Source organism: Phymastichus coffea, unplaced genomic scaffold (assembly GCF_024137745.1).
Source record: "Phymastichus coffea isolate CEN01 unplaced genomic scaffold, Cenicafe_Pcof_1.1 PCOF00034, whole genome shotgun sequence".
Taxonomy (NCBI): domain Eukaryota; kingdom Metazoa; phylum Arthropoda; class Insecta; order Hymenoptera; family Eulophidae; genus Phymastichus; species Phymastichus coffea.
The window spans coordinates 2,525,748-2,551,548 of NW_026706845.1; the positions used below are offsets into that span (position 1 = coordinate 2,525,748).

Below are 25,801 nucleotides of genomic sequence, written 5' to 3' on the forward strand. Positions count from 1 at the left end.
TACTTACTCGGGCGCCTGTTTAAGGTAAAAGTGACTGTGCGGCTACCGCCGCTAACGCCGCTGTAGCTACTGCTACTGCTGTTGCTGTTGCACCTGCCGTTGTTGTAGCTGTTGCTGCTGCTGCTGTTCACTGCTATTGTTGCTGCTGCTGCTGCTATTCACTGCTATTGTTGCTGCTGCTGCTATTTACTGCACTCGCGCTTTCTCGAGCTCAGGTGTCCGGTCGGCTTCGAAGCTCAGCGGATACTGGAGCGGCGTTTTTCGGCCGCTTCTCTTTGCTCATCTCCCCTTAACGATTAAGTGATTGGTCGGCTTGTTGCTAAGCCGGATGTCAGCGCCGTCTATATCGGTATTTCTAGCCCGAGTAATTTTATCATTGGTCGCGTCTTGGCGCCTAATTTCCCTACTGGTTGTGAAGATTTGTCTAGCTACCCCTAAGCTGATAACGATTGGCTAATCCGTTAGCGTCGCTTGCCTATCCTTGTCTAACTACCGCTCGTTGGTCTTACCGATTCCCCTCACTCGCGTCCGATCGGTCTCATATCGATTGTTTCGCTCGCTCTCACGCGCTCGGTTGCCCCTACTTTAGTCTAGGCAGGTCTGCCTTAGTTAACGGGGGCTTGCGATTAGCTGATCCCAGCTGGAATCTTTAAGGGCTTCCAGCTTTCTGGGGGAGTGTCGGACCGGGTCGTGAATGTGCGAGGGGTTGTACGCGGGCTTAAGGATCGTGCATATCGGTCGGGAAGACTTTGGGAGACCATAGGTCGCGAGATCTGGACATGCATGGGCGGGTGTATGCGGCAATAGCTGTTCGGCCGCATTTTTAGCTGGAGCGGGGCTAACATAAGGTAGTGTAAGTTTTCCTGTGATGACGCATCATGACAAAGTATTTTCCTAAATACAATATCAGAATTTCAGCTCTAACCTCAAATACGTCAAATGTTCTAACTTAAAATTGCAAGAAAAATACTATTATAGGCTTTAATGAAGATTTTTGTATACCAGAATATCAGTAAACGCATAAAGATATAAAATTTGATTTTCGACAAATTAAATCGGCATGACCTGTGTGTAAAAGTTCAAAATCCCACCACAAGTTAAAAATCCCGAACATTATAATATAACCCACAAGTTTTAAATATACGACCTAATAATCTCTACCTCAAAGCCCCATAACACTATAACCCACGAGTTTTAAATATACGACCCACAAGTTTCAAACCTAAAACAGGTTGACCTATTTCGTCTACCTTTCAGTTTAAACCTAACAAGTAATGCTAAGTGCATAATAACCTTTAGGCGCTATCACCTCGATAGGTTTATTTAAAAGCATAATAATCTATATGCACTATCGATATATTGATTTTATTAAGACAAGAAAACTTAAGCTAGCGAAATTATTCTTACTTCTTACGACGCCTCACAAATTCCTTTCTCAAATTCTAAAACTAAAGCTCTTAAAGAAACTCAAATTCTATGTACGTCAGCAAAAGTTATCGCACTCTCATAGACTCTCAGACAGATGACAAACTAAAAAGTCTTACTCTGAAAATTACGATGAAGCAAGCAAAACCTCCTTAAAATTGTAAATATCGGAAATTTAACGTAATTTGGCAGCTATCAAAACCCGCAAAGCATCGCAGCGAGTAGTTCGTAAGAGTTCGAGTTAAAACTTGCATCTCAGACCTTCGTTCCACACCTATAAATAAATTTAGTATATTTGGTAACTGCAGCTGTAACGTGTCGTTACACATTCGTTAAATTTTAAATAAACACTTGTGACGGTGTAGGCTGGTCATAGCCTACACCGTGTATGCCTGCGTCATCTCTCCCAGGCGAAGGCACACGGCTGGCATCAAACGCACGTTAAATTTCACGTGCCTGATGCCTCCTTCTTTATTCCAGCAACACCCGAGAGCAGAAGGCGAGGCCAGAGGCAACAACGCACGAGTATTGAGAGTGTGAGAGAGAGAGAGAGAGAAAGAGAGAAGTAGCATGCAGTTCGGTGGTTGGGCTTGGCGCGCGGCACTTGTCGCGACGGGCATTGCCGCGTGCCGCCGATTAGGCGAGTGGTGGGAGAAGGCGTGAGAAGCCGGCTCTCACTCACTCGCGACAGTGATGCGACGCACGCATTAGCGACCGGCCGCAATTTTGAAGAAAGAGAAATTAGTGACCGCAGTCGCATAGCCGTCTCTCCTCGTGCAGCTAAGCAGCCAGCAGCCAGGCAAGAGTTGGGCCGGTTTCGTTGTCGGCATATAGCTGCAACTCCCTCGACGAACCACCAGCAACGCAGCCAGCGAGGATTTCTGCGAAGCTATCTGCAGAACTGCCAGCAACAGCGATACTCATCAGCAACGGTCAGGTCATTGTTCTCTCTCTCTAGTTCTCTCTTTTCCTCGGCGATTGGTCTTGGTTCGTGTTGCTGCGCCAGGCTCCTCCTTGAGCCGGCGCACTCTTTAGTTTAATATAATTGTGATTTGAGCCGGTTAACGAGATGATATGGCGCTAACGTGCCGGTCATCTCGTTTAATATAAGTGCGCGTGTTAGTAGTAATAAGCGACTTGTACTTGTACTCTCGTCGGCACTCAAGGAAGTGTTTTGTAATAAACGGATTTGTTAATGAAATTGAGTGTGTGTGTGTGAAGTTATTTGCCTGTTGTTCTCCTTCTTGCTTTGTCTGGAGCGACACACCGCCTCCCTTACCTTCCCCCTTATAAATAATTGGTAATAGTGGTGGGTTTATCGGCATTGCACGCCGACGCTATTACACACTGCTTGGTTAGAAAATTTCCAACTAGTCATTTTCTGCATTTTTAAACCTGATCTACGATATATCTCTATGATAAGATTCCAGGTATTATAACACTCATTTATTTATTTCTCTGCTTTCTTTTGTTCATACTTCTACATTATATATAAAATATATATGGAAAATATAAGTGAGCCTTGCCTGTTAGATTTCATATTGGTACGTCTTAAATGTTAGGCTTAACGGATAGTTAACTCCCAAGACGTAACATTATAACTCAATGCAGGTTTACGTAGATTCGTCTTAGTATTCTTGTTCAAAACTTGATAATATGGAGGTAGATTTTTTACTAAATACGATACTCGCATTTCTTATGATACCGTTGACGTTTCTTCTCGAAGACGCGTTGAAGAGACTTTCGTTTATGACTAGTTGCATCGTTATCTTCTCTTTTCAAAGATTAACAATAGTCTGCCCTAATTTATAAATTTCATTGTTCGTGGTAATATTATTCTTTTTGATGGAAATCTTGATGAAATCGTTTACCTACTGTGACGGGGCTATAGCGATGCTCGTTGGCTCTGTGAGCGGCACTCTCCTGGCGTGAACGCAGCGACCGAGTATACACTATATAGCGACTACATACTTGTGTCGATGCAGGATCTGGAGAGAGGAGCGCGACGATCGGCGAAGTGTCGCCGTGAGTACGAGTGAAAGCGAGAAGAGCGAGAGAGAGCGATTTTGACTGATTTTTGACGGCGAGAGAAGTCGGAGCGCGGCGGCGCGAGGCTTAGAAATTCAGAGAGATGAAGGGCAGTTAGGCGCGAGCTCTCGAGTAATTAGGGTCACCTAGAAAGGACCGTCCTGGACAGGGTTCCTACTGCAGAGGAACCATTGCCACTGATGCGACAGCTAGATCTGCCAGGCAGGAGAAGCTATCTTGGAAGCAGAGCCAGTTTCCGCAGCGACCATTCGTCGACCACGGAGTAAAAGCCGTGCTGCGGCCCTTCCTTCAGTCACCTCCATCGTCGCCAGGGCGCCGTTACCAGCGGGTCTCCGCTTTCGCCGGCGTTGCCTCTTTACCGACGGACCGTCAGCGCCCGGTGGATCTAACGCCAGTTTATTCTCTCTCGCGCCAGGTCTCGCTCGTTTACAGATTTCAGTTTGTCAAGCGTAATTTTATCGCGCACGCTGAGCGATCTCGCTCGCGTGATCCCGCGAACTCTGGTCGCGAAAGGCTGAGCGAGTGCACTTGCCACGGCGAATTAAATTTGTAACGAACGTTTGTGAAAAGGGCATCAATAAATGAGATCGCCATATGTAACATTAGTTAATTAAATTGTCCGATTATTTGAATCATCCTCTCCACCTAGAGCGAACGTCGGGGTGTGAAAGTCAGCGCCGGCTTTCATACCGTAAAAGAACCCAATAAAAATTAGCAGAGACCAGCCCAAGACGCGCGGTGGCTGACCCCTCTTGCACTACTTTTTCGTTATATGCTCCTACATTTTTTGGGAAATAGTCCAAATGTTAATTCTGAAAATATAGTTTCAAACTCATCAAGTATTTCCATTTTTTCAAAATTCTTCTATATAATAGACACTTTTTTATGTATAGTAGTATATATAATTTGAATATTAATTTTTCTAATAAAGAAAATAAAACTTAAAACTACAATATTTAACAATAATAAGGGAAATACGGTGAACAGGCAAAATGGAAAATTAGAATCGAGTATATCAGAAAAATAAAAGGTATTTCTAAAATAGATTTTATAGGAAATTAATCAGGAAAATAATGAGGAATTAAGTAGAGAACATACTGATATTTGGTTGGTAGTACCTGGTAGGGCGGATATAACTTTTACGAGTAAAAACAACGTAAAATCGAATAACTTTGAAAACTTTGAAAAATCCGTCCGTAATACCAAAGAATTACTGTAGAAGAAAAAACAAATAAAAATCATAACAAGGCAGGTTCATTACGCAATACAAATAAAGCAAAGGAGATTACAGAAATTAGCGAAGAAGGTCATAAACATTTTCGAAACCTGAAGAGCTAGAGAGATTAAAGGTGTAATTGGAAAAAGACTCTTCACAAATACAGTATTAAATAAAATTAGACTCGTAGAAAAGAACAACCTAATAAAGAACTATAATTATAAACAATTCATAGCAATAATAAAAGAGAATACGAGTATTGAAGTTTTGTTACAGATAAAATAGTTGAGAATGATAACACACAATTACATTCCTCCTTACATAATTCTATTAAATCAGGCAATTTATTAGTATCAGAAGGCCAGTAGGTGAATTTACTCGTTGATATTGGTGTCAGATTTCTGCTCGCATTACTGTGCAGAGATTTGTCCCTTTTGGGTTAGAAGTTGGTGATTATAATCCCCACCATAGATGTTTTGCATTATTATCGCTTCCATCAGGAAGCAATTTCCTAGAGTAATGAAGTATTTTCTATACTGTTCTTTGGCGATAGTATGCCTCGGAGGACAATATAAAGTGTATCCGAAAATTATACAAAATACCTTCATATCTCCACGCTGGTGTTAATCTTCGTAATTAGGTGAGTGATATCCTTCAAAGTATTTTCCATTTTATTCAATAACATACTTCTAGTAGCTATTTCACTTCTTAAAGCAGTTTGAAAGTCAATTTTCGAAATAGCTGTTACGTATTGATACGTAAACTTTTATTGAATCCATCAGCAATCGGGTTAGGCGTTCAATGTCAAATTTATATAACATCGACATCTTTAAACGTAAAGTCGATCGAAGACGGCGAAATTAAAAGTTTAGTAATCCAAAAATTCAGACGGCGAGACCTTGATCTTGTGATTACTGAACATATTAATGTGGTCCAAAAAATCGATATAAAAAAAAACAGCTCGACTTTTCGGCAGTTAATTCGCGCGACAATTCCATCGTAATAAATTGCTTATATACTCGTACCTATGTTAAGTGGCTTTTGACGGAGTGAAGTATATTTTAAATAAAGTAAGATTTTCTATTAGCGTACATCAAAAGTATGTCTAAGGTTCATTTCTACGATCTCCACAAAAAATATCCTCAAACAAATATGATAAATATAAGGACCAATATAAAGAAAATAAAAAATTGATCAGGTGATCGACGACAGTCACTAGCGAACATGGCGGGAGAAAATATTTGCGGTGACCAGTCCAGAACATGAGGAGAAGATATGCCTAGGAATATTAATGCGGAAACGCTGATTAGTGAAGTCGCATTATGGGCTAACATGTTGGATTTCCCAACCCTACAATAGCCTGTAACTCGCTGAATTTTGCGAAATTGCAGTTTTCGCCCGGAAAGCTCTTGACGAAGGTCGCAACAACTCCAGAATTTATTTTCCTATCCCTTCTTTCTCTGCGTACTGATGACTTATCACGGAATAAGTACAAGGACATACATATACATAAACGAAGCAAATTATAAATAAGGTAGCAGAACAGCCAATCTCATTGAAAACAAGTAAACCAGGTAATTCCTCCCTTTATAATAATTTATGTCAAGATAAATATACATATATATTTTAAGCCAAAGTCTTTAAATAAAAATTTATCCATATGAATGTAACAGTCCAGTCTGATTTGTTCCTTTTTTCCCTCAGCAAAATAGCAACCCGTGGTGAACAAGAAAATCAAAGAAAAGCGGTAATTGAGCGAAGGCGCTATTCTCACATATATGTAAATGTGTTAGGGCAACTCAGCGAAAACAAGACAATATAAGGAGCATAACATCACGACCGTGGGAAATTTATTGTTTAGAATGCAAAATCGACAATTGCAAAGTTTTTCAAATGAACAAAAGCATTTTTTTAGTCAATTTTGACGCGCTGATCTTGAATTTCATGTTGTTATAGTTCTCAAATCTATATTTATCAGTTTAATTTAATTTACAAGTTAATAGTGTTAGTTATTTTGCAATAAATAATTATATTGTTAATTCGAATATGCGATTGCGTTCGTAACGTATTGAAACAGAAAAGTAAGAATTTGACACTTTGGTAACTAATTTTTCACTGAGATATCAATAAATAAAAAATTTATAATTTATTTAAACAATTAAAATTGCGTTGTTAGATAGTGATTCGATTGTATATATCTGTAAAATTAATGATAACGATGGTCACTAATTTGCTGAATTTTAAATGGCTAAAAAATAAATTTACAAATTCGTTTTTCTATTATTATTCAAAAGTGGATAGCTATATTAATTGTTTTTAATTTAAATAATGTTCCACTAATCACTAGCGATTTTTTTATCTAAAAATTGTCCGTAAATTTATTGTCAAATTGGCGTTATTTGATTATCAAATTGTATTACTTATAACTCTAAAAGGCGATTTTTCCTCGAGAAACGACTTATGTTAAAAAATTCATTATTTCATATTTAACTTTTTAAATAATAAAATTGCTATTTCGATCCAGCCATTTTGCAACAAAACATGTGCAAAGTTTGTATCAATTTCAAAAATAGCGTTGTAGGGGCCACCAAGCGTAGAAAGTTGCCGATTTCGCAAGTATAAATTCGCTCGTCGCTGCAGCAAGAGGATTCACTATTCTACCTTGCTTAGCAGCGCGAGCATTGATTGGAAATAAAGGCTCAGCAATTTCCTGAGGCTAATTTCTTTTTTCAGTGGTTAGCCTGCTAATTCCTCTCTTTTCGATATCTAAGCGCTCAACTCATAAGACTATCTCTCTTATGGGAAAAAAGTAGCCTTAGATATCTCCTCTCTTCAAATTTATTAACTGTTAAGAAATTCAATTGAGTATTGGATACGGCGCTGTCGGGCTTCTCGCCGATAGATGTAATCACACTCAATTGTATTTCAAAACGATTCATCGAAATAGAAAACTTTGCGTTTGCTATTCGATGAATTTTGATATCTCATTTCTTGTAAAATATATACGTGTCAACTTCTTGCTACTCTCGGAAACGCGATTACAAATACTATAGAAAGAGTCCGAACTATTTATTTGATAACGCGAGATAGACTGAAACGTTACATGAATAAATACGTATAATCACGGCTATGAAGTCGTGATATAACATTTGGTTCCGGTACAAAAATCGAAAATATTGTTAAATATGCCACAAGAAATTTTGAATTATTAAGCAATATAACGACAAGTTTAAATAAATTCAAATAAATAATTGAATAAATATATAATTAAATAAAAAAATTAATAAAATTGTTAATTAACGACTAGGAAATTTCGAAATAACCAAATCAATAAAAACATGAGGAAAACGGAAAATAAAATATGCAATACCAGAAAACTAAGTTTTATATAAAGTGACGCTTTATAAGAAATCGTATATTTAATAAGCAATAAAAATTTTTCTGTCTCTAACAACACTTACATCCTTTCAAACAGTCGAACAAATTTGTGCACTCTTGTCCTAGTAGAAATAGTAAGAAAAATACGGAGAAAATATTGAATGTTACAGTAAAACCGAATGTAGGATGCAAGAAACGCATATAATAGATATATCAGACGTAGATAAATCTGTAGAAAATTCATTAAAACGACTAACACTAAATTTTAAACACTCGAACTCACTATTATATTTAAATCTTACTTTTTTATCCGAATTGCGACTTTGCACTTAATATTGAATACACGTTGTAACGGGGTTGATATCCGTTTATTTAATTATGAGCGCGATCACGTCGAAGAGTGCGCGGGATCACCTAAATGTTCAAATTCGAAAATCGGAGAACAGGAGGGAACGGGTGTCAGTCAACCAACTTTCTACTAACAGGAAATAATAATATCAGAATTATGGTCAATATCACATGCGAGATCGTTTATTGCTTCTTATTTCTACAATGTACTCGGCCCGCGTGTTTATGTTTACAAAGCGCGCGCGCGACAATAACATGCAGTGTCGGATCACTTGCCGCTCTTTGTTCGCCGAGTTAATACATGCTCGCTTCTTATGGAGTACAAGAGATTAGTTATTGGCAATTATATAGCAATCGCGAAATTAAGCTGGCCAGCTTACCTTATTAGCAGTCGCACGGAGAACGAGACAAAAAGTTCGCACTCTAGTTACGGGAAAGTCTGTCTTTTATGACCAAGCGGTTCTCGCTTTCGATTTCGCCCTCGATGGCGAAACCTCACACTCACACACGCTTACACGCGTTTGTCTCCGTCAGGCGAAGGCACAGCTTATCTCTGCTCTAATCAGTTCGTCTCGACACTCTGGAAAACTCGGTGAAAACTCTCTTTTGTCACTAGCACCAGCTGAGTGTGCGGATTCTAATCCTCGACTAGTTCATTTTATACGCACTCGTTCCGTATCGTCGCATGCCGTATTCCCTCATTACATTTGCCTTAACCGGTAGGTGCTGCCCTCGCAGGCAGCCGCATGGTTGGGCTGCTAGCGCTAATAAGACGTTTACCGTCACAACGTATATTAGCATTATTTTTAACGAAGAGAGTATTTGGAAAGATGCGAAACTTACAATAAATACAAATGAAAAGAACAGGTAAATAGTACTCTATAATCCAACCATTCAAACAAATAACAACGAGCAAGTCAACAACGACAGTGTTGGAACGGACATCAGCAAAATGACGCAACCGCAACGCTGGCCGCTTAAATACATTGTAGATTGAATTCCAGTTTTCGATTAAAAAAATATGACAACTAACGAATATATTGAAAAACTGAAATGATAGATAACTATAAAGTAATAAGATAACTTTTTTCTTCTTTTGAAAACATTTATAGCTTATATAGGAAATTTACAGAATTATCCAAAAATGAAATGTACCCGTTTTATTTTGATTAGATAGTTGGATGTGAAATGATTTTTCGTACATGATCCTTAAACAAGAGTTTTATTACAATAATTTGTTGCCTACTGCACGTAAAAGGCGTCTCAAAACCGGAGTGTCAGGTTCCAGAATACGCAGTTGAAGTGCTGTACGTAAAAAAAATAGTATATTAACTATAGAAATAAAATAGGGAAGCCCGTAGCACGTATGTAATACCTTCGGTTTCGCCTCGAGTGTCAATTTTCAAGTGTTATAGACTTGTTAATACTTTCATTCCTTTGGATAATAATGTACTATTTTAGTATGTCCATATATTTGACAACAGAGATATTAAGAAATATCGCTTTTTTACAAGGTAATTGAAAATTAATAATTCGGTTCATGAGTTTTTTAATTTCGTAGATTTCCTTATGGTTTGCTTGTTTCTAATAAAATTTTACGAAGAATATTGGTTACGGTTCTTTGGATATTTTACGAGTATGTTTAATATTTCAAACTAATTACTCTATGATATAAGATTCAATTTCTTTTTTTAATTCACCAATATTGACCAACGAATGCATATTTTTTAAAACTGCTTTATATGATATATTTTTATTTCTTTGAAATGAGTAGAAGTCAGTATTTTTCTTCTCTAATTCTGTTAATGAGATAAACAAATCTAGGTTTTCTATTTGTATTTTCATTTCGTGTTTTTGGTAATATTGTAAAGATATATTCATTTTTATCACTTTGATTAAGAAGATTTTTTAATATGGACTAAAACTTAATAATGCTTTTACCAATATCGACGATTTTGGTATTTTTGTGGTTACTGATGTTGTAGATGACGTATTTACAATTTTTGTGTTTTCATTTCCTTTCTTTTCTTTCAAAACTTTAAACTGATTTTTTGTTTCAATTGAATTATGGTTCGATTCTAAGTCATTAATTTTTAATGAAGATTTGTTTTTTTCTTATAAATCTGTGTTTTTCTGAGCTGCTTATAGGTCTTTTGTTTTGAACCTTTTTCTATTCTGCTGTTTCTTTTCTTGTTTCATCTGATTTTTCTGATTGTTTTATATCAGCCATATTCTCTGAATTACGTTCAATGTTGTCATTATTTATATTGCTATTTACTATTAATACTGCTTGATATACACTTTTTGCATGCAGGGTTTTTGAAGTTTCTCCAGTAACACGTCCGTACAAGGGGAGTACTAAAATAGAAGTTGCAAAACAATTGATAAACGAAACATACTGTAATATTCTAGAAATAGGTAAAAATTATTAGCAATCTGTGTAACTTTGGAATGCACTATGATTAGCAACAAACTTACTGGGTAGGGGTGAGAGAGAAAGAAACTCATCGTGGTCCAATGACTGTCACACAAGAAATTGAATGGCGTAGTAAAAATTTTGCAAGCTGCGCGGTCTGTAGCTGTTTGCGCTAAAGTTATCAAGCAATATAATTTACTCATAAGGTATTAATATAAATGTTTTTTATAATGTATGATTTTACAAACGTGGACTGGCGAGGGTCAATCACATTCATAATTTGAAAACTTTACTTTGTAACGGAGTATCACGGCCCAGCCGTTACTCTCCGTCAAGCTCTCGCCAATGCCCGCGCGCCTTGCCAAGCTGAGAGTGTGCGCTGGTTGAGCACACTCCCATTGTTTAGATTTTCTGGTCGAGGTGCGACGGTGGCAACGGCGGGCTGGAGAGAGAGCCCATAACAGAGCGACGAGCGGCGAGAGAAAAGACACAGGGAGAGAGAGATAGATAGAAGAGAGAAGAGTAGATAGGGATGGAAGATAGGAGAGCTGTGCGCGCACCCTGCTTTTGCGAGTGAGAAGAGGTGAGTTATTATTGAGCTTGGGAGTTTAGTTTAAACGATCGCCGCGCGCACAAAGTTTGCTTATTTCTGAGTTTTTTGTTCCCGCGCCCTCGCCGACGATTATTACGTGGATACACGCTCGATACGCGGAAGTGTTGTGCTGTGGGAAATTGAATTTTGAATCGCGCCCAACCACGTGGAACGGTCCTATTTATGAGCACTTCTCTTATTTTCATTGGATTACCGCAACCCGCTAAACTCGTCAATCTATTTACATCAACATTAGCATATTAAACGGCGCCACTTATCATATGATTGTATTAGTACTAGAGTCAAATTTCATGACCATATAAGGAGTGTGACGTCACTCTACTTATAGATATAGATATAATAGTTTTTATTGTTGCATTGAAATACTTTAATTAAGAGTAATTTTAATGTAACAAAGCATTTTTTATATAAATTTCAGGGCATAGATTAAAATTATAATATTTTCAATTACTCTTAACTACTAAATCATATTAAATTTTAATGTGCAAATTTAATTTGTTTATTATGTTGAAAATGTTATTATAATCAAGCGGATACTCTAAACGCAAGATCACTATCTGAGAAACATGAGTAAAAATTCGTTTCATTGATAACAGCTTAGTTATTACTGTTATCAATAAATAAATAATTCTATATAAATCGAAAGGATTAATTTTGTGCATAACAACGACATTTTTATAATTTATTAATTTTCATTAACTAATTTAATATCTGCATTATAAGATTTTACGAAAAATCGTTGCAAATATGAAAACTGGTTATAATTCAAATGTTATTAACAAATTTAAGTAATTCTTTTTTGTATCTACTTCTACTAGCGATAAACTATTGATATATGTAAAATTTTATCATTATTTTATTGTAAATATTGCGTTATTAGTTAATAACTTTTAACTATATTTTTTGCGATAATTGTAAATTATACTTAAATAATCTACGAGGGTGAGCCGATAAGTACTTAGTCTCACCGCCCGATGGCACCACTCTCGCAAAAGAAATATTCTATCACGTAGTACAACCTTCTCGATGGTTACTGTCAAGATTTCAGCCGGATCGGAGTTGTAGTTTATTTTTGAGAGCGTGTGAAAGCAAGTGTGTCCGTTGATTTTTGAAAAATAGAAAAAGAGCAGTATTGGTCGGTGATTCGATTCTTGTTTTTAGAAGGGAAATCGCGCAGCGAAATCAAAAAGTGCTTGGATACTGTGTACGGTGACTCTTCTTCTTCGATGGCGACCGTGAAAAATTGGTTTAACGAGTTTCAACGTGGTCGCACGTCGATTTTTGAAGAGCCACGTCCAGGTGGTCCGAAAACGGCTACCACGGAGGATAACGTGACAAAAATTTACGATCTCGTATTGACAGATCGACGATTGAAGGTGCGCGAGATAGCTAAGATCGTAGGCATCTCAAAAGACCGCGTGGGTCATATCCTGCATGAAATTTTGGGCATGAGAAAGCTGTCGGCGCGATGGGTGCCGAGTTTGCTCACTCCGGACAACAAGCTCAACCGTGAGACAACTTTAGAGCAATGTCTGACGCTGTTTAAGCGCAATCCGAAGGAGTTTCTGCGTCGTTTCGTGACAGTCGACGAAACATAGATCCACTGGTATACACCAGAGACCAAGGAACAGTCGAAACAGTGGACTTTACGCGGCGAAAGTGCTCCGAAGAAGGCGAAGACTGCCCCAACCCATCGGCCGGAAAGGTGACCACCGTTTTCTGGGATTCACAAGGTGTGCTCTACATCGACTACCTAGAGAGGGGCAAAACGGTCACAGGGCTGTACTATGCCGAATTATTGGGCCGATTCGTCGAATTGCAGAAAAAACGACCCCATTTGGAGATGGAAAAAGTGCTCTTCCAACATGACAACGTACCGGCTCACACCTCCGCCGTCGCCATGGCCAAATTGGTCGAATTAGGCTACGAACTGCTGCCCCATCCACCGTATTCTCCAGATTTAGCCCCGTGCGACTTCTTTCTGTTTCCAAACTTGAAAAAGTCACTCGCCAGGCAGAAATTTGAGTCGAATGAGGAGGTAATCTCTGCCACGGAAGCCTACTTTTCAGACCTCGGGGGAAACGTATTTTTCAGACGGGTTAAAGAAGTTGGAGCATCGCTGGGCCAAGTGTATCGAACTAAAAGGAGACTATGTTGAAAAATAAAACGCCACTTTTCCAAAATTTTCGTTTTTCTTTTGTAGGCTAAGTACTTATCGGACCACCCTCGTATATCTTCTGTAAATTTTACATACTTTAAAATTTCGTTATTGCTAACTATTCTCTTGCAAACAAGAGAAAATAATTTCGCACATTTGCGTAAACAGCTCAAAGAAGGCTGTCCTGCGAAAATAGGCGGGAAAATCTGTGTATAAATACGCTGATTTTTGCACAGGCTAGCATTCTCTCCTAGCCTTGCAAAGTGAACTATCGAGATTGAATAAACTTGGCTTATATCTAAGTTCTTTCTCTCAAGTGATTAACTAAGCAATTCTTTCCTTTGCTATTGTAATTTACGCTCGACTTATAGTCCATTTCGCGCTATGAGAAACTTGGGCTAAATTATACCATGAGAGTACGAATAATTTCATAAATAATAGATGATATAAATATTACACGCGAGTGAAGCGAAGCCGGCACCGGTGCGCATGAGGAAACCTACGAGGTATCGCGGTGCGTGCAGGCGCGCGGCCATTTTGGTGAAAGGTAAAGGAGAGGCGCAACAACGAAAACAATGGTAACAATAGTAATAGCAACAATAACACTAGCATTAATAACAATAACAATTATAACAGACAATAACAAAATACAATAACAACAAACACACTAACAACAACAGTCACATCAACTACAACAACAACATTCATATTCACTACAACAACAACAGCAACAATAGGCAGTAGCAGCAGAGTGCACGAGAAGGAGACAAGGGAGCAAGGGCGAGATGATTGGCCAGCACGCCGTGAAGAGGAAACTATAGCGACAGCAAGTAGTACGGAGAAGATCGGTGCCGTGATATCTCTCTTTCTCTCTCTGTTCGAGGTGCCAGCTGATCTGCGCGTAGCTCGGCAGCCTTGCCAGCTACGCGATCGGGCGCATTATTGTCGCGTGTAAATATATATATTGTTTTCTTATTATTTTATTCTTCGATTAATGAGCGGATCGGTGAGCAGACCTGCAGCCGATCCGTTGCGCGTTCACGTGATATTGTGCTGCCGATTAGCAACGTTTGGTTTTTTTCTTTATTAACGATTCTTAGATTATATCGAGATTAAATTGAAATTTTGCTATTATATTTATTGTCACCCGACTCACTCCTGATTCCGAATTTCTCGCGGAAAGGTTCGCGATTCTCGAATCCCTTTCTCTAATAAATAATGTATGTGGACGGCCACGAGCTACCCAGGCGGAAACGGCGGCTTATCTGTTACAACTTATATATCGATCTATGCGTTTCTAACTAACTCAACCTATAATCATTTTTTTGTTCGCACCAAAATTAATTAAAACGTCGAGAAAACTATTGGATATTCAGATTGGTTTCGTATAATACGTCTACTCAAAGCCTATACCTAACGTTAAAATAAATTTTCTTTAAATTTACAATCAGAGCCCTGAGCATATCGATTCATCCTTGGGTAACGCAGTATTTGTTGAATATGTGAACTGATAGTTTTAAATTCATTATATAACCATAACATTTTTACATTCATATGATAACTTTCTTACCAGCCAATGAATTGATTGTGCCGCTCTTGTCTTAACGACAGATTAGTGCAAAAGAGCTATTCTTCCCACTGTTCCGGCGACAATTAATTTAATCGGAAGAGAGAGGAGTCTATGTGAAGGTAAAATAGTTAAGTAGTAAAAATAAAACAGTAAGATAAGGAAAGAAGAGTATAACGACAGATAAAGAGAGAAAAAAAGATGCTTTGACAATCGCATCACTTTCTATGGTTATGCAAAAACTGTGCATGGACAATTTATGTATTATTTAAAAATAATAATCAAACAGGAAATGAAAAAAATATAATTTTTAAATAGCTGTTGCCGTGTTTTCACATAATTCATTATTATTAAAGATACTGCTAACTATAATTTTAACTGTAACGCTGTATTCGGGGCTAGTGCCAAGAAGCGAACAGGACGTGATATCTTTACAGGTCTGTTCATCATTTATGCAGAAAATGCTAAGCTTCTTTAGTGTCATCATATAGCTTACTGTCGAGAGACTAGAACCGCCGACTTCGATTCTACTAATAAAAGCTTCGCAAAAACCTGAAACCTTCTTAATCTGGTGAAATTACAAACGGCTTATTATAAATATTTGGCGTCACCACTTGTTAACGATACGAGCATGCGACTTTCACATGAGTTAACAAAACTGAATTGGAAGAAATTGATGCATGCAGTAGAGAAGTGTTGAAAAATACTCCGATGAAGCCACTTACGCTTGGCAGACACACCACAGAGTTGTTATTATATCACGTCAGCGACCTGGAAATGGTAAAAGTCAAACGGACGGAACGCATCAGACTCGAACGAGAGCTATACAACAATGCGACAGTGCGCGTTTATTAACGGAAAATGGGCAGGCTGCTTCTTGGCCTTCAAAGCGTAGTAGCTGAAAATATCGGGAGACTTACGAGCTAAAGATCAAAAGATACTTAACGAAGCTGAAGAGTGCATTCAAACGCTCAATTTTCGCAGATTCTTCTGTTGTGATATTGATTGCGACGACCTGTGCGATGATATTTGATAACTGACACAAAGAGAAGAATTAGACCATTGAGAAATATGTCAACACATTCCAGTGTATCGTGTCTTTGCTTTCAAACTGTCCCAGTTGTTTCTGAAAGGTCTACTTCCGAATATCATTTTTATTTCGAGGATAAGTGAATCGATGACCTGAGCGACATACAATACTACAGTAAGAAATTGAGAAAGGAATACGAGATAAGATGCTGATCTCGGATGTCGCATGTACGTAGACAAAGGGTGGTACCGCGGGGATGAATAAATCGAAGAAAAAATGAGAAAGGAAAGGGCACCGGGCAGTGGCGAGTAGAAAGCGAAAGCTGCGGACTCGAGCCAGGATCACGAGATGTTGACGAGCGTTATGTCGAGCTTTAAAAATTTCGCGATTCCAGTAACAACCAATATGCCGAAGCGTGCAGCACAATCCCAACTCCTTAAGCCCCGGCACGGCCGCTCTGCAGTACAATACTGAACGAGTTGGTGATGGTACAAACAGATTCGCGGGCGCTTGCTATCTCTGGGGAGGATGCGGCTATCGAAAGTAGCAGTGCTCAAACCAAGACGGTTCACGACAGTTGCTTCAAGTGTTACTAGGAGGGGCATTATCCGAATAATTGTCTACAGAGCATTGAAAGATGCTGAAATTGCAATGCAGAAAATTGTAATTTCCAAATCTGTTACAACTGAGAACCGTTAACGGAAAAAGACGATGCGGGAAGTGGTAGCTCAACGTTCTCCGCGTAGATTCAGATAGGTCTATGGAGACAACCGCAAGTACGGACAATAACGTGATGCTTTTTAAATGGCGATCAGTGACACAGTTAGATGAAAGGTGTTGGGACGAGCTTCGAGTTAGTTTTGACAAGTAGTGTCCCGAGAGGAATGTTAAAGAAGTATCTGATTGGTGAGCATGCTAACGATGAGCTTACGGTTAAGGGTAAGGTAGATGAAACGATGGCAGAAGGGACCGGGTTAGATGACAATCTTCGCACAGAGATTTTGAGACCTTACCAGTAAGCTATGACCGAAGCGAGAGGCAGTATGCGGAGCCAGGGAACCTGAGACACCTGCAATTTAATGCTTGTAAGTAGTTCGTTGTAGTAAGTATTGTTGCGCACCAGAGATTCGGAAACCACTGTACCATAAATCAGTACGTCTAAGAGTTGACGAGCGAGCACTCATCGTATAGCTCGCTATAGCCAATGAAAAGCCAAGCACCGTTGGGAAACTCTCCAATTGTTAATGATCCCAGCAATGGTTGTCATGGAGTATCAGATAACGTACTAAGTTATGTCATAGTTCACGAGATCTAATAAGATATCTCAGGAGTATCTTTGGTCGCGGTGAAGGCAGGGATCATGCGAAATACGACAGATGCCCTAACCTTTCTTATTAAATTGCCAGTATTAATTTCATGGTTGTGGACTATGTAGAAAATCAACCATTACTGGTTATGAGGATCGTAGAGAAATCCTATAGTGCGCATTTTGATACAGGTGCAGAGTTGGTGGTAGTAGCCTACAGGATCACGAACAAGTTCCAGAAGAATTTCACTGGATCATCAGCAATAGTGCATAGTTTCTGAAGGTTACCGATGGAGATCGTGGGCATACTAATACTTACAATAGCGATAGACGGTGTGAAGCAAACATTTCATCTCGTTCAAATCGAATAGAAAGTTCATAAACGTAGAAAGCGAAATATCGGAACTGTCAATGTTGCAGTCATCGCAATTCAAACAGTTGACGAAATAATGACGCAGGTTGACCCGAAAATCCCAAAGAGGTAAACGGATTCAACCGGATAAAATATTTGGCTATTCTACGTGACCTGTCATCTGTCCCGTAGAACAGATGCAATATATAGAAGAAGTCTTACAATAGAAGCAAAGAAGAAAACAAATAATCAAATTTCACGAAAGTGACTTAGTACTCAGGAGGGTTCATATTTTATTGAACATGGCCGTGGAAAGAAATGCGAAGGTAGACCCGAAATACTCCTTCCTACATAAGCTTCTTGTAGTGTTTTTTCACGAGATCTACATGGCGACTACGGATTGCCGGGGTTAGCAAGTGTTCGATCACTCTTTGTCATCTACGTGTGTGTTTGTTTTATTTTCTTCTATTTCTTTGTGTTAGTTCATTTTTTTGGTTCACTGCTTTATTTCAGATGATTGAAATCGTGGGATGTGTCTTGAGCAAAATATGACTCGTATCTATCCTTTTTTAGACTCAGAGAACGAGCGGAAAGATCTGGAGATCCTCGCTTATCAGTTTGGCATAATAGCGAGGTAAGTATACGGCCGGTTCTGTGAGAAATTGCGGTATCTCAGTAGCACCCGCAACTACGGTAGAGCTGGTATACAGCAGCTTTCAGAGAGATTGATGGCGATCATCTGAGCTAACCCGTTGATCGTAGCCGTAGTTATCAATCCTTAGAGTGTTCAACCGACTTTGAATAACGTAAGGGAAACAGCGGCTCGATGCTTGGCATCTATGTCCGCGATGGAGCCATTTTCCCGCTTGATTAAGGTAACGGTTTCCGCGGGATTTCGGCAATTTATGAACACATTAGTGCCAATAAAAACCAACCACCTTACCATCAAGCCGGCATAGACCTCTTTCCGACTTTTAGATGCTTTGGTCAGGAGCATCGAAAAGCCGAGAAGAAAAGTCCTGGACGTATTAGGCCCCAGGCGCTACAAATGACAAAGAGCAAGACTATGACCGTTCCTCAGAGTCTGTGCATAACTTTGTAATCGAAGAGCCGAAGTTCTGGATGCTGTCGCCCATTTTGGAGGGTTCATCTTCTTAAAGGCGGGAGTAATCGGAGCTGTGCGTTCTCATTCCAATGCTTTCTAATCTAGTCCTTGATATGTGGGTTGAGTGGTCAGTATAGTCACGAAGATTTCAGTCAAATTCTGGTACCAGGATTGATCGAAGAACAGTAGCATATCATCCATATCCGTCCTCTTTTAGACTTGAAGGGTGAGTAAAAAGATTTGGCAAACATTCTCGGTTATCGATTAGACATAAAGCGAAGTAGGAATGCGGTCGGCTCTGTAAATGATTGCAGCACCTTAACGGTGCTCTATAAAGTAGAGTTAGTGTACAACGGCTTCTTTTGTTCCGCGTCCATATTCATCTGAAAGTAAAAAGAGGCCCAGCGAACACTAGCAGAGTTGATAGATAGTTGATTCAATGATCAGAAAAAGGGTTGCCGGAGGTGATACTAGCAACTTGCTGCTCGTGGAATCCCTCCTCTAATCAACGTCTGCCCAAATAGTCGTTGGCAGCAGCATCAGGCGGATTAATGTTCTTTTCCACTCTTCGATCAGGTGTATTACAAGGGTGCCCAACATTTCAAAATTGCTTCATAACTATAATAAAAAATTTTCGATTTCGAAGTTAATATAAAAAATTTTAAATTGCAATTATTTTTACTTACTTGTAGCTACAAAATTAATCTCACAATAGCCTCTAGATTCTATAAGTATTAGTAGTAGTCTACTCGTAAGGAAGTTGTTTTTTTAAAGTGCGAGTCTAAGGTTCTAACATACTTTCTTCAAAAAAATTTTAAATTCAAAGCTAAATTTTTTTTTCCAAGGGTCATATTTTTTCTGTCAAAACGGCGGTTATATAAATTTAATTGCATAAAAAATAACATGAACATTCAAGTTTTTGTTCTTCCGATCACTGGAAAAAGTTTAGTGAGTACTTTAGATGATACGGTAATATACTAATGATGCACAAGGCTTTGACTTAAAACATGTGCAATTCAAATTTTCATGCTGTATTTTTCAAAGTTCCGTACTTTTAAATTACTATTTTATTCATAAAACCAGTAGTTATATTAACTGCCAATGTCGATGTATGCAATGAGGATTTCAAATTTAAACGAATTAATAAAGTTGAAGAGTTAGTCAACGATATGAAGGCAAGTGAAGGAAATAATGAACAGATTTATTACTTACGTTTGTGATATCCTCAAATATTCTACAGTAATTACTTTCGAATACTTAAATATAATAGCAACATAGAAATTACATATATAACGTTTTATTTATTAAACGAAACTTGAAAACTATATCGTATATAAATTTAGTTAACGGCTGATTCAATGATGTTTTCTAGATTTATACGATTTTATCAAGTATGATTCTGATATTGATAATCAGCAAAATTCAGAAGCAAAAGATGACTGGGATACTGCAATAACGTTTACAGCTAAATCTCTAGGTAAGTTTTTATTTTCAATCTCTGCGAAAATCTTTTTGAAAAATTACATATTATCCATGATATCACCTATGGCATTACAAGTGTTTCTCTTAATAGATAATGCAACCGGAATTAAAACTTTGTAAATGTATGCAGTTTGAAATAAACCATTGTTCACGGATGTGTGTCAGATCTATTGTGAGTAAGGCGGATCATGAAAATATTTTTATTTAAACATTCCTTTCGAAAGGATTTTTAATCACTCTGATTCTCTATGTCTGTCCCTTAATTAGCAAGCTTAGAGTTTACCTCGCATTCAATGATACTGCAATTTGCAGCGAATACACGGCTGCGTGATGTATTGCGTGTATCTCTTTAAGGAGAGCTTGATGTAAGAAAATTTAAAGAATAAATACAGATGTAAAGAATTATTCGGATTTTATGCAAATTGATGCCGTTTCTTCGTTTCTACTCAATCACAAGCATTTTTTTGTTATTCAAAAATGTGACCGTATAACGTTCTACCTGCAATTCCTTGATTTTTTTTAAATGTCATATAAACCATCGTGAAGCGCTTCTTTCAAAAAGAAATTACAAAAAATTAAGTATCTATGATTTTTTTGACCCATTTAAGCCTCTTTGAAGTTATTTGTTCATTCTTAATAAATACCGTCAGCATCAGCAGTACCCGATGCGTACTACGAGGAGGTTGCTGATTGGATTTTACGCATCATATTTGCTCTTAAAAGGATTTATTATGTAAAGCATAACACAAATTAGAGATCCTGTGACTCGTCCTTTCTACAGTATTTTCTGACTCCAAACTCTATTTGCCTAATGAGAAAATGAAAACTTTAAAAAGGAAAATATTTCATACCGTATATTGTCCATTTGGCGTTGAATAACCTCTTCTAATCGTTTTTACATATTTATATATGCTCTTATAAAATCTCGAGATATTACGTATCAAATTTCATTTAGAATAATTTGAAGGGTAGCAGGAGCTCTCTCTAGGATACTTAGCCTTCTACCCATCATATCCTCAACATACTCAATAGATCTAGGCTATGAATAGGATGAAGTAGTCACTATATATCATTTACTTCCAAATAATCACGAGTTACTTTTGGAATGTAGTGGACAGACAACATCAAGATGAAATTATATAAAACTTCGTTAATATAACGTGCAGCTATTGATCCTGGAGGTGGAAGAATCACCGGATTTGTTCGATAGTCCATTGATATTCCATCCTATACCATAACGGATCCTCTACCAATTGATTAAGTAGGATCAACAAGATTTATTTCATAACGCTCACGTCTACATTCTAATTTAGAGTTTTAGCATTATTCTTACCTAAACATCGGACTTCTTTCTTAACCAAACATGACAGAAATAACAAATTAACAAAATCGAGACTCGGCTGTAAACATTCTCCATTATCTGTGTGTCTAGTTTGGATGATTATGGACGTAACGTAAGCAAGGTTGCCGATGCATGACTATCAACATGGATATTTTCGCACAAACTAGTGACTTTCAACCTTTTTCCTGAAGACGCATTCTTATCATCTGAGCTGACTAATTTGTGTGGCTGGTAGAGCTTTATTCCCAATTTTTCGTGCAACTTTTTTTGGAACACGCAGAGTTGCATTAATAATGTTCTAATCTGCCCGATTCCTAGTTACCCTAGATCGATGTTAACGAAACCTTCGACAATAAAAATCTGTTTTATAATACCGATTAAATACACGCGATACCTTCAAGCAATAAATCCTCATCTTTCATCATATCTCGTTCTGATTGAAACTCGTTTTTAGCAATCTCCATAGTAAAATTAACGTTCAATACACATCCATTCTGGTAGGAAATCTTCAGCATTTGACTTCATCGAAGATACTTGATTTTTTAAATTTCTTGTTGGAAGAAGCACTTTATGGTAGTTTATGTGGCATTTTACATAAAAAACAAAACCTAAATATTCCAGGTAGCGCGTTAAACGATTATATTTTTTAATAAAAAGAAATGCTTAGTCGCATCTAATCAACGTTTGAAACTTTTTAAGCATTTAATAGGCCGATATTTGTAACTTTCGTCAAATATTAGACAAATCAAAATAGGTTATTTCCACGTTTCTTTATTTGCTGGTGCATAAACAAAACAGCTACCAAAAGCTATTTCTCTAGCAACAAATCTGCAATATAATTGTTTAATCAATTTGTCTAAAAAAGACTTTCTACGGCCTGTTGAAGCACTGATAAACAGTTGTAGATGTATTGTTACATTTAAAATTTGTTTTAATATATGAAGCTCATCCTTTTGCTACTCGCTAGGTGTGTACATAAGTTGAAAGAACTCATTTATTTCCAATGACGTAACGTTCATCGTTACAACTTCCAAATATATTATCATGTAACGTATACTCAAAAAACTATATAATAGTCTGATACTTCATTACATTAGCACGTGTTATATATCGTATTACTCTATATTACGATTGGCAACATACGCCAATGTAGCATAGTCAAAACGCGCCATTTGTTTTAATGAGCGTGCAGAAATATTTACTACCATCCGATGGCTCCGAAATATAACTTACAATTAATGAAACTCACTGTACCTAATATATTTACTCTTCCCGCATTCTATTGTGCATAAGAAGCATAGACAATCAGATAATAATAGTTCTCACAATCAGTTTTTTTTAATGCCCTTGGAAGCAAAATAGGTGTTGTTACTTGAAAAATTTTTCTTGTATTACTTCCAATTTTTTACTATCTCTCTAATACTTTAAGACAATAAGTAAATGTTATTACAATATGGTTATATGAACATGAAATTTAGAAGAATACTCCAGTGAGTATTCTATCTTTTATTTTAAAGTATAAAGTGTGCATGTATTAAATAAATTAGGATTTATTTATGTGTTCATGAGTTTATGTTTCTTGAGTCTGGCATTAGTGAGGGATGTCTTAAAAAAGTTTGCTGATAGTTTATTTGGGGGATTTTAGAGTCTGGAGTTAAATTTCACATAAAACTTTACAATTTCTCCTTTTACTGTTGGACGTTTTTTACCTTTATATCGTTTCTTATAATTTTTTTTTAGATGAACCACGAGGCTCGTATGATACTACGTAAGATTTTCAATTGAAATCTTTCCAAAGTTTCAATATTTGAGTGAAGAATCACCCCATAGTTTTATGCTATAAGTCCTGACTGGTTTGAGTACAATTTTGTATAGCTGTTATTTGTTTTCGATTGACAGCTCTGATTTTCCATCAATGAGCCAATATATTTTTCTTCATTCCAGGGCTAGCTGTTTGCAATTTATGAACATTTTTTAAAGATGTTGCAAATGTTTGGAATAGCGACTAAAGGTAGTTTTTGATTTATTAAATTTTTAGAATTATTCTTCCGTTTTTCATATCTGCTATTCCTTTTGTGTATGTATTTTTTGATAAATTCAGATGGATAATTATTCTTCTTCAGGATATTAGTAACCATTTTTTAATTGCGTAAACGAAATGTTTTGTCAGCAAGTAAAAACACCCGGTTCACTAAATTTGAAACTATATTAACTTTTTGATGAATTGTATGTTCTGAGTTAAAATTCAAAATTCTGTCAATTTGTGTTGTTTTTCTAAACCAGTCAAATTCTAATTTATTATTATTTCTGATCAATTTTAAGTCGAGAAATGGAATAAAATTATTCATTTCAATTTCAAACGTAAATTGTAATCTATTATGATAAGAATTGAACGTCTCGACAACTAAATCAATTTTATATTTTGGAACGCACATGTAAGTGTCATCAACATATCTATAGTAGAAAACAGGATTAATTTGATATTTATTCCACAACACTTTCAGGCAGTATTTCTCCAAGTCTTCCATTACAATATCAGGCAATAAAGGAGAGATAGGGGAGCCCATCGCGCTTCCAAATATTTGTTTATAATAAATATTGTTGAACACAAAATATGTGTTATTCAATAAAAACTCTATTGTAATCTTACAATTTTTAATTTGTTCATAACGTTTGTCCAATCCCTCCAAGACTAAATCACAAGATACGGGGTCTGTCCGGAAAGTATCGGGCCTACGTTTATATCTTCGTGCCATAGTATTAGAGCGACCTCTACCGGACAGAAACGTCAACAGTAAAGTCTCACGAATCTATTGGTTACTTACTGACACCTGCCGGACGTATAGTTCATGCGCAGCGTGTCTTTGTTTACAGTGCCTCTTTCGCGTTCGTCGGATTGTGATATTCTCAAAAATGACTGAAAAACAAGATCAACCATTTTGCATCAAATTTTGCTTTCAACTCGGAAAAATGAGTTCGGAAACTATTGAAATGATGCAAAAGGCCTACGGAAGCGAGTTTATGAGCAAAACACGAATAAAAGAGTGGTATAAACGGTTCAAGGATGGTCGCACTTCTGTCGATAGTGATTTTCGTTCCGGCTGAACTTCGACGACAAAAACCGCAGATAATATGGAGCGGGTGCAACTTGCAATCGAACAAGATCGTCGTATGACTGTGAGAGAACTAGAAGAAGACCTTGGGATACCAAAAACTATCATTTCGGAAATTTTAACCGAAAATTTAGGAATGAAACGCGTGTGTGCGAAATTCATCCCATAATTGCTCACAGCAGAGCACAAGAACATTCACTTAGAAATCGCTCTGGACAATCTGGAAATGGTCAATAATGATGATAATGTGCTTAGAAAAGTTATTACAGGTGATGAATCATGGGTTTATGGTTATGATCCTGAAACAAAACAACAATCTTCACAGTGGAAGCATTCTGAGTCGCCAAGACCAAAAAAAGCACGTCAAAGTCGGAGCAATGTTGATTGTTTTTATCAATTGTGAAGGTGTTGTACATCACAAATATGCACCAACAGGTTAGACAATCAATAAAGAATACTACATTCAAATTTTGAAACGTTTGCGTGATGCAGTAAGAAGAAAACGGCCGCACTTTTGGGAAAGTGGTGATTGGCTTCTCCATTACGATAATGCGCCAGCGCATTCATCCAATCTTGTGCAGCAGTTTTTGAGCAAACACAATATCGCATTGCTTCGACAACCTCCATACAGTTCCGACATAGCTCCTTGTGACTTTTGGCTGTTTCCAAAACTAAAAAAACCACTCAAAGGACATCGATTCGATGACAAAACAACGGTTGAAAACAATGTGACGAGTGTACTTAAGGCTATCCCGAAAAGTGAGTTCCAGGAATGTTTTGAAAAGTGGAAACATCGATGGAACCGTGTTATTCAATCAAGTGGGGATTACTTTGAAGGATGCCACCCACCAGATGATAAAGAATAATGCTAGCACGAAAATATAAAGGTAGGCCCGATACT

General features: G+C 37.5%; 1 protein-coding gene across 5 annotated transcripts in view; it reads left to right on the forward strand.

Annotated features, from left to right (window-relative positions):
• The window catches only part of LOC131663385 (probable Na(+)/H(+) antiporter nhx-9), a 1,718,187-nt gene that overhangs the window by 1,418,064 nt on the left and 274,322 nt on the right, over positions 1 to 25,801 (forward strand). For all 5 annotated transcript variants that reach the window (XR_009301845.1, XR_009301846.1, XR_009301847.1 and 2 more), the window contains one exon: positions 20,336 to 20,440. Coding sequence is in view for 2 of the 5 variants with exons in the window: in XM_058933773.1 (XP_058789756.1) it covers positions 20,336 to 20,440 (105 nt within the window). In the remaining 3 variants the exon portion in view is untranslated. The remainder of the gene's footprint in view (positions 1 to 20,335; positions 20,441 to 25,801) is intronic.